This window comes from Miniopterus natalensis, chromosome 1 (genome assembly GCF_054644295.1).
Source record: "Miniopterus natalensis isolate mMinNat1 chromosome 1, mMinNat1.hap1, whole genome shotgun sequence".
Lineage (NCBI taxonomy): Eukaryota > Metazoa > Chordata > Mammalia > Chiroptera > Miniopteridae > Miniopterus > Miniopterus natalensis.
In genome coordinates, this window is record NC_142081.1 from 68,717,409 (window position 1) to 68,727,307 (window position 9,899).

Here is a 9,899-nt window from a genome sequence, read left to right on the forward strand (position 1 = left end):
ATCTTTTAGTATTAGTTTTATGTGCAACTGTCTTCTCTCCCCCTAAATTTTATGAATGTGCTAACTCCCCATATACATATGGAGATAATGTATATAGCAGGAATTCAATAAATATTTTGAGTAACTTTTATTTAAGAAACACTGACAACTAATTTATAAGAGTTTTCTCTTGCCTCCTGGCTTTACAATCAGGGGGAAAAGAGTGCTAAGAACAAAGTTGATCAACTGAGGGTCTGCTACTTTTACATATGAGAAAAGTCTCTAAAAAAATTTATTTCTCTCCAATCATTAAATACCTCCTAAAAATCTATTTTTGGGAAGAAATTCTATATTAATCAGAGGAGCCAGAAACTTCCAAACATTCCAAAAATGTTAAATATGAAATGACCACCTTCCCCAGGACATTATTAATCATTAATAATGATTAATCATGATTCAAAATAACATTAATAATGACTCAAAATACTTGTTAATTTACACATTGGTTTAATACAACTATCTACTGTACATACATCTTATATACATGTTCTCCTAAAAGGATACTGTCTTAGATAGGTAGTTCCTAATCAACAAAGGTTGCATTTACAGACTTTTGCTTGAGATGCTATGCAAAACTAAGTGCTTAATAATGTGAAAAATTTAATCTTGCCTGAATCTAGTCAACACACTGAGTTAGAGCTCACATAACACACTGTACTGGCACACATAGCACAACTGTAATTAATTATGTAAGAATTTGGTTAATGTCCATCTTCTCGCTCGACTGTAAGTTTCATTAGGGCAGAGACTTTCTTTTTCTACTATATTCCTGGTACCTAACACATACTTGGCATAAACAGGAACTCAATAACAATTATGAATTAATAAAATGCAGCAGATGCCCTCTGGGGGGATGACTGGATGTGCAACATGTAATATTGATGAAAAGGTAAAAGTTGTGACTGTTGCTAAATTCAGAGGTAGAAGAGGTTAAAGAGGTACAAATCATATCACCTTATAAAACACTCTGAGAGGTTAACACAACAGAGGTGAAAGCGACTTCAAAAAGGACATAATTTCCATGAAAAACATGTCAAATATCAAGCCACAGTGTTTCCCTGGGACTTTAACGGAGGCTTAGCATGAAAGGAGGTGTTACTACCTCCCCCCACCAACTACGCAGGACTGACAAAATAGCGCAGTGGGGAGGGAGATACGTACTGGGCGAATGTCTGCTGAGCTCCAGCTCTGGTCTCTCCAGGCTGCTCTGAAAGTCAGGAGGCAGCAGGGAAGCCACTCCCTCAGGATGGATCATCTCGTCCTCCGACTCAGCTGAAGCTTCTGCAAAGTACAGATTGGGTCGGGGCAGGGAGGGAGTGAAGGGCTCAGCATGTGGGAATATGTAGAGGAGTGAAGGAGGTCAGGCAAAGTCATGGGTACAGAGTATATACTAAAAAGAGTGCTGTACATAGAGAAAAACTCCCTAGGACTAGCTGTACCTAATCTAAAAGGGTGGCTTAATTTACTTATAACTCTTCCTGTTGGCAGGGATCCTCTTCTAATAAGATAGTCAAATTGTCTTCTTCCCTGACGAAAGGTAAATAGTAACTCACTTGGCTCCATGAACTACCAAAGCAAATAAACTGTTACTCTCAGGCTGACTTATTCCTGAAATTGCCTAAACAGGCCCATCTACTTGGTTACAAGAATGAAGAATTCCTTGTAAGACATGACAGTCTGGGCTTACCTTCAAGTTCTGCAGCTTCTCGAGCTTCACGTTCCAGACGCTGCCTAAGTAGTTCCTGCTGCTTTTCCAGATACTGCTTTATGAAACTGTTCTGGCTCATTTCCTCACCAATCTGTGTAGAGGACATGAAAAAAAAGTCTAGGAAAGCAAACTAGGAAAATGCAAGGAAGAAAATTCCATGGAGCAAAGGTCTACCCCTTATATCTGGACTCAAGAAAGATGATTAAAATGTTGGATGGCTCCTTTTTAAGGTACTTTTTGTTGAGTACCAAAATAAATAGTACTATGATCCACAAAAGATGGCAAAGTGAGGAACTGCACATAATTTTTAAATTTAATTTGTTATTATTTTTTAAAATCCTCATTTGAGGATATTTTTTCCATTGCTTTTCAGAGAGAGAGGAAAGAGGGGAGAGACAGAGAGAGAAAGAAACATTGATGTGACAGAGACACATCAATTAGTTGCCTCCCGCAAGAGCCCTGACTAGGAGCTGGGGATCGAGCATGCAACCAAGGTATGTTGGTTAGAATCTACTGGATCTGAACCCAGGACCCTTCAGTCTGCAGGCTGATGCTCTAACCACAGAGCCAAACCAGCCAGAGCCATAATTTTTATTTTAAATATTCAGTTCCTATCCAAAAAGTCATGCACAAGTAACTTAAAAGAAATAAAAATTCCTGTAAAATTATCTTTTAGCCCTAGCCAGTGGGGGCCCGTGTGGGTGGCAATCAATCAATGTGTCTCTCTCAAGTCGATGTTTCTCCCTCTCTCCCTCTCTCTCTCTTTCTCTCTTCCATTCTCGCTGAAAAGCAATGGAAAAAATTTTCTCAGGTGAGAATTAAAAAAAAAAAAAAATTATGTCTTTTAATCTAAATTTTATAATAGAAAATATTACCTAAAAACAATCTAAATTTTTCTTCTAGTAATATCAAGAAATAAAAGGGAAAAATACTAGGTCATACTAGTTGACCAATCTCTACCTATCCAGGAAATATTTTGACAAACATCTCCAAAATTCAAGTACAGTACTTTAAAAACTATGAAAGGAGACTAAATAAAGGGATGTCCATTCAGTTTTTAGACACAGTTCTAACTCCATTTTCTTTGGGTGATAAGAAATCCTTGGTAACAATACTTAAAATGCAGGCGCTTAATCTTCCCCCAACTTTTTTTGCAACACATCACTCTTCTGCCCTTCGGTTTTCTCTCCATAAGTCCTCCTCCTGAGAATCTTCTTGCCTGGCAAGTGCTATTAGAACTCCATAAAAAGGAAAAAATCTAAATACTTTCTATGTCATCTTTCCTAAGCATAGTAAATGTTTGCTTTCACCTAAAGTGCAGGTGAGTTTCTTGGTACTCAATGGACATTGATGAAATATGAGTTGCATGTATTAGAGAATATATGCATGTATTGCAAAAATCCTACATTAACAAAAGCAAAGCTTCAAAGACTAAAATGCAAAAGGAATACAATCACAAACTGATTAACTTACGCAGTTTCTTATGCTTGTTAAAGTATTTAACTAAACCTCTGTAAACTGGCTAGATTATAATACAGCTTAATGAGGTGATAACAAGGGAGCAGGAAGGCTCTCTCGTTTTTCCACAGTATCTTGGGACTTCATCTAGTACTGGAGGGGCACACCACTGCCCTAACAAAGATCTGGATTTTTCCTTTAAATGCATGACACACTACAACGAGGGGATTTTAAAACTTAGAAGATTCTTAAGAGATCATGCAGTCTAAGATAGTGCTAAAAATTTTAGCTTTTAGGATTTTTTAAAAACTGTGGAGTGATTTTCTAAAGAAATCTTATACAGAAACTCAATATACAAGCCTGATAAAAATAGAGCTAACCTAGTTTAAGAGGGGAGTGTGAACCTCTGCTCAATTGGGAAGACGGTACCTTCCCTAGGAAGCCCCCAAAAAGTAGTTCCACAAAACCCCAGCAGAGCAGTTATAATACTATAGATCTAGTTCAACCTCTTATACACAGGGAAGTTGAGCAAACCAAGACCTCCAAAGGTTAAGTATCTTGCCATAAGTAACAGAACAACTAATAATGTTCAGGAGTATCTTCATGGTTAATAGTAACAGTTTTAATGGTGGATAATGTCGAAAAGATTGAATTCTTCGAAAATCTATGTCAACACATTTCCTCAGCAAGTATTTTCCTACATTATGTCTACATTCAAAGACCACTACTTTTCCCAAATCAATGGCAAATAAATGACTTCAGATCCCTATACTACACTTAATCAGTTGGAGCCACATCTTTCTGCACACACCATTTCAAGTATCTGAAATTAACTAATAGCTCCTCTGATTCTGTTCTTGAATTCTTTATTAGAATTAAACTGTCCTGGTATGAGAATATTTCTCACCCAGGAAACTTAGGAAATATTGGTAAGGAATTAAGCATCAAATATACATCATGTCCTTCCATGTGTCTGTGCATCCAAAGAGCCTACCCCATCTAATGAACCTTCTTTCTTACCTGGGAATTTGGCTGAAATGCAGCATGGGGTGTTGAGTGTTTCTGTAAATTTTCTAGCATTAGAGCCTGGTATAGAAAAGGGCAAAAAGTCAGAAAACGGGAGGAAAAAAAACCCACCCCTCCCTCAATCTCTTCATTAAATGCAACAACTAACAATACACCCTTAAACTGTATTCCTTTTCCAGGGACCTAAAAGCCCTTCACTAATACTGTTCTCATTCATCTTCAGAAGACCCTTAAAGGTAGCCATGGTTACTGCTCCCAAATGTACAGAGGTAAAATGCAGGCACATAAGAGACAATCAGTGACCTGGCTATGTAACAAAATCAGTGACAGAACCAGTACTATAATCCCTATTATCTTCTGCACTTCTGACTAGTACTCCTTCTAAATCTGGCCCTGCAGGTAAAATTACTTCAAATACTCAAATCAGCTTCAAATACATGAAACCAACATGGGGCTGCTGCCGGCTTTGGGCTGATTGAATTACTAGGTCAAACAGTTACACAGGACTAGATCTACTTGAGATTCTTTCCAAAAGAGTGGTGCCTAGATTTATCAAATTTTAAAAATTTCAAAGAGGAGGCTACAGAACAAAATAAGCACAGACCCTGTAAACTGTGGTGTCACCCAATCCACACACACACACACGAAATTGTCAGCTTATGTATAAGCAACGGTCTGCCAACTTAACCCTTGGGCCAACTCAGCCCTAATCTGTACTACTCACCACATGTCCTAATTAACCCAAATTAAACCCAAGACATCCTCATCTTTCTTCCGTTCAGACGAAATCTATCCATCCACCTGACTATCCCACCCTAATCTACTCAAACCGATTCAAAATCCCCAACATATACCAACCTGCCTCACCTCTCAATAGTCACCAAACTAATCGGCCCAAGTTGCTTGTGGATGCCCTATAAATTATACACCCCTCTCTAATCATGTCCCTTCCAATTAAGGATTCTCTTCACCTCCCTCCTAATCTAATCAAGCAGACATTTTCACCCTACTCTAATCTTATTGCTGGTATCGGCATACCAAGCCCATCCACCCGTCCGCTCAACTATACCCCTAACTCCGACCCAGCCCAACTCGCCCCCCTCAGGCCAGCAACGCCGGTGGTTGTAGTGGGATTTAACTCCTTCTGCAGCGCATGCGCCGAAACCACAGACACAAACAAGGAGCGGGTGGGGGAAGGAGGAAGGAGCTTAAGACACTCCGGGAGAGTAGCGCGCACCCTCCCATTTTGGGCTCGCGCCGCTGCCGTTAAGGCGGGAACCGGCGCTATCTCTATTCCAGTGCGAGCCTCGCCAACCACCGTGCGCGCGGCTCCGGAGGCTTGCGCTGGCGGCCTGAGCGAGCTCGCGCCGAGCCCGGACACTGCGCCTGCGCCGCGGCAGAGACTCGTCTCTACCGGGTCCGCTCCCCTCCGACACCCCGGCAAGGCCGTCTCCTCACCCCTTTGAGCCGCTTGACCAGGGCACTCTTCTGCCCGCTCTTGGCTAGGCCTCGCTGCTCCAGTGCGGCCTTCAGGTCGGTCACCCGCAGCGCCTGAAGAGGCTTCCCGTCCAGAGTCACCTCCTCCAGCTCCGCCATCTTGCGTGAGGTACTCGGGTCCGTCCCGACGGCTTCGGGCATCTTCGGTAATTTCCGCCAACGCCCTTCGAACGTACCGATGTGACCCCGCCCACTACCGTAGTCAACCCCTCGATTACCACTCAGATCTCTCCGGGTTCCTCCGGAACTGCTCGGGTGTTTCCGTTTCCATATCGGCACCAATCGGTTCTCTCCATCGTCCCAGACGCTCCCCCTCCCTCGCTCTGTTTTCGGAGCTCGGTTATTTTCGTTTAACCGAGGCTTTGAATCGAATCTATTCGGAAGCCCTCGACTCTGGCATAACCATGATCGGGGTTATTCGGGTTTCTCCGGACCTAAAGCTGAGGCGCTGAGGCGCTTGGGTGTTTGGAGCTAGTCCGGGACCGGAAGTGCGTGGGCTGCCTGGCTGGCCTTGCTTAGGGTTTTCAGGAAACATGGAAGCGGTGGCGATAGTTGGAGCTTAAGCACCCTTGTGATGGTCTCTCGGTGCCCTGTGACAGGAAAGGGGAGGTAAGCGGGGTAGAATTCCCTCCCTGGGCGGGGTCAGACTCGGTGTTTGCGGGTCACCCTCGTAGGGCAAGTCTCCCGCTCTTCTACCGAAACAGTTGCCACCTCCCATCCTATTAAACCCCGCCACTCCCATCTAAGGCTACGTTATTCTTTGAGACCTCGAAATGCCAGGCTCGGTGGCCTCCAGAGTGGACAAGCGGCAGCACCATGTCTTCGGACTCATGATCATTAAACTTGAATTTGCCGTGGAAGCCCTGTTGCAAAACTGGGGAAAAGGTCATCCTTTCCCCGAAATGGAGAATAAAGTTACTTTAGGAGGAATTGCTTCCTGTTAAGGCCACTGGAAAAGACAACCTCTCAGGACTGTTCTTGGTACTCAACTGATGTTAATTTCCTAGGGGTTCCTTTCTTTCTCACTGCAAATAATCCAATTTGCAGTAGAAGAAACATACAGTAAAATAGCTCCTATACAGTGGTACATTAAGGTTTTCATTGTTAGAGATTCAAATTATGGATCTTGAAAACTTCAACCAGTTGTATTAGTGATGCAAATCAGTGGCAGGGCATCAATAGGTATTATATATTTTTTTATTGATTTTAGAGAGAGGAAGGGAGAGAGGGAAACATCTATGTGAGAAAGAAACATTGACTGGCTCCCTCCCTAACGTGTTTGACTAGGGTTTAACGTGCAACTCCGGTGTGTGCCCTGATCTGGGAATTGAACTGCTACGGCCAACTGATCCACCTGGTCATGATTCAATAGGTTTTATATTAAACATTAAAGAAAATTGTTCAAAGGCATGGATTGTCATCTATAGCAGTGTAGTAACGCTGTTAGATCCCTAAGCCACCAAACCAACTAGACTTTTCAGTCTTACATAAACACATATTCTTTTGTTTTTCTTACTGTTACATTATTTTCTTACTGTTATCTTGAGCAGAATCACTTATTCTGCTCTTTAATTTTTCTTGGTGCTTTACAGGAACTATAAGAAAGTAATGGATGTTATCAAATTCTTGGCATATTTTAGAAGCTACATATATATATGTGTGTGTAAACATATATGATGGTTTTATTTCCCTCCACTATTGATGGCTCTGGAATGATTAGTATCCAGGTCCTCCCTGAACAGCTGCATGTACTTGATTAAAAAATGGGTGTTTTTTTTTTACTTATGGAAGATGTGCCGGATCAACATTAATCATTTTTTTTTTTTTCCTTTACTCAACCTGGAACATAGAAATAGACAGGAGAAAATGAGCAAGAAATGTAGTGGAGAAGCTGGAATTATTGAGGGTCAGGGAACAGCAGGGGAAGAGGAAGAGAAGAAAAAACAAAAGAGAGGTGGAAGAGGTCAAACAAAACAAAAAAAGAAGACTGCCACAAAAGGTTAAGATAGCCAGAATTCGCAGAGCAAGGAAAAAATATGTAACAAGAGTATGTGGCCTTGCAACTTTTGAAGTTGGTCTTAAAGAAGCCCAAATATATATATATATGTTTTAAATTCTCCTGTGCTGTCTAAGTATCGAGAGGATGAAATCATTATTCAGGGAGACTTTACAGATGACATAATTGATGTCATTCAGAAAAAATGGCCAGATGTTGATAATGATAGCATTAAAGATCTTGGAGAAGTGAAGAAGTGATTTTGAAAATTTGTATTTTAGTGATCTGAACTGAGAGTTGATATGGCCAAAGGGAAAGAGGTCTTTTGAAAAAATATATATTTATCCTACAGTAAAACTATAAACTACCCTCACTTTTAGCATTTTCACTGTTCTGTACAAGGCTGCTTGGTTTTTTGTTTGTTTGTTTTTAATTGCCAAAGTCTAATAAACAGTGCAACTCATGCTTATGCATGAAATAGAACTTAATCAGAAATTTTTGGTCACTTGAAAAAGTGTTATTTTTAGATTCTTTATATAGAAAGATGGAGCCTGGCTGGCGTGGCTCAGCAGTTGAGCATCAACCTAGGATCCAGGAGACCGAGTTTCAATTCCTGAAAAGGGCACGTGCCCAGGTTGTGGGCTTGATTCCCAGCAGGGGGCATGCAGGAGGCAGCTGATCAATGACTCATCATTGATGTTTCTCCCGCTCCCTTCCTCTCTCTGAAATCAATAAAAATATATATTAGAAAAAAAAAATGATGGAGGGAAATAATGATTGAGGAGGGTAATAAGTTTGCAAAAGAGGGGAAGGTTGGTAAATATCAAAGTTATTTTGGGATGACTTCTCTGAAGTAGTTGGATAATAACCCAAATAAAGGACCTGGTTTTCCTGTAAGTTGAATTGGTGAAAAGTAATTTTCTTTATAGATGCTGATTGAGTGTAGTTAAGATTCCTTGTTGGGAAGTTGTATTTTGATTGCTCTATCTAAAGAGTATGTAAACTGCTTTTATATTTCAGGATGCCACTGGAATCATCATCATCTTCGATGCAGCTATCCTTCCCTTCCCCCTTACCCTCAGTGCCAGACAATTTTACTAACTCTTCCCCTCCCCCAATGTCTTACATCACTTCCCAGGAAATGAAGTGTATTCTTCACTGGTTTGCCAGTTGGTCAGGTCCCCAGCGTGAACGTTTCCTACAGGACCTGGTAACTAAAGCAGTGCCAGGAAAATTACAGCCATTGCTAGAAGGTCTGGAGCAGCTTAGTGTGTCTGGAGCCAACCGACCACCTTGTATCTTTGAGTGCCAACTACGTCTTTGGGATCAGTGGTTTCGAGGTTGGGCTGAGGAGGAGCGCAATGAATTTGTCAGGCAGCTGGAGGCCAGTGAGCCAGACTTTGTGGCAAAGTTTTACCAAGCAGTGGCTGCTACAGCTGGTAAAGACTGATAGGCGTTAAAATCAGAGACGATAACCATAGTTGATGGAGCTGAAGCCACTTTACAGTGAGAACTTCAGATGTGCTGCTTAAAGGTGTGGGGATAGTATCCTGATTTGCTGACTGAACCTGCTGACCAGTACAGGCCTGGTTATTTCAGTGTTAATAGCACATCAGCTGGACTCCTAGTGTAAATGTTTTCCATCTAAGCAAATCCAGATCAGCGGACTGCCTCTAGCTGACTTCTTTACAGGAGATGTCAAACCCTCAGGAATTTAATGGCTTCTTTTGCAACTATAACCAAAAGATGTAATAACTCAAGCCTCCTGCTGGCCCATGGGTATATAAAGTAGAGCCCTCCTCCAGAAACAGGAGAGAAGAGCAATAAAAGGTCATGTTTTTATATTTAGCCAGATTCAGATGTCTGGTTTCACCTCACTTAGCAGATTTTGGCATAATTATGTGATATCCTAACCACCACTTTTCCTGTGATTTAGTAAAAATTACGGAAAAATCAGAAGAGGGAGATAATTAGTTACTCCTTCACACTGATGTGTATTTGAATTCAAAGAGCAATGACGTTTTTTGAAAGCATATGTGATATCCTTGGAGCTGCTAGCAGGTATTCTTATTCTGTAATTTTGTTCTACAACAATATGATAAAAAATGACATTCGCTAGAGGTTGAAGGGTTTATTTTTTGTGTCAAAATAAAGAATGAATCTTTGGAACCATAA

The 9,899-nt window shown here is 41.2% G+C and overlaps 2 protein-coding genes across 4 annotated transcripts in view; one reads left to right on the forward strand and one right to left on the reverse strand.

Moving 5' to 3' along the window:
• The window catches only part of ACIN1 (apoptotic chromatin condensation inducer 1), a 32,357-nt gene extending 26,473 nt beyond the window's left edge, over positions 1 to 5,884 (reverse strand). The window contains exons 1-4 of one of the 3 annotated variants that reach the window (XM_087822918.1): positions 5,690 to 5,884; positions 4,226 to 4,291; positions 1,727 to 1,838; positions 1,201 to 1,320 (exon numbers count right to left, since the gene is read on the reverse strand). In XM_087822918.1, the coding sequence (XP_087679044.1) occupies positions 1,201 to 1,320; positions 1,727 to 1,838; positions 4,226 to 4,291; positions 5,690 to 5,869 (478 nt within the window). In that variant the 5' untranslated portion in view covers positions 5,870 to 5,884. The remainder of the gene's footprint in view (positions 1 to 1,200; positions 1,321 to 1,726; positions 1,839 to 4,225; positions 4,292 to 5,689) is intronic. The other 2 variants (XM_087822910.1, XM_087822913.1) reach the window with 2 other exon arrangements.
• An 83-nt stretch (positions 5,885 to 5,967) lies between these two features.
• C1H14orf119 (chromosome 1 C14orf119 homolog) lies at positions 5,968 to 9,872 on the forward strand. Its single transcript, XM_016205819.2, has 2 exons — positions 5,968 to 6,337; positions 8,745 to 9,872. The coding sequence occupies exons 1-2, from the start codon at positions 6,303 to 6,305 to the stop codon at positions 9,172 to 9,174; spliced, it is 465 nt and encodes a 154-aa protein (XP_016061305.1). The 5' UTR covers positions 5,968 to 6,302; the 3' UTR covers positions 9,175 to 9,872.
• The last annotated feature ends 27 nt before the right edge of the window (positions 9,873 to 9,899 follow it).

Excerpts from the sequence above, each read along its gene's own strand:
- C1H14orf119 (XM_016205819.2), top strand. The coding sequence starts at position 6,303 with ATGGTCTCTCGGTGCCCTGTGACAGGAAAGGGGAG. Across the intron at positions 6,338-8,744 it reads CCTGTGACAGGAAAGGGGAG|GATGCCACTGGAATCATCAT; the intron begins GTAAGCGGGGTA and ends TTTATATTTCAG.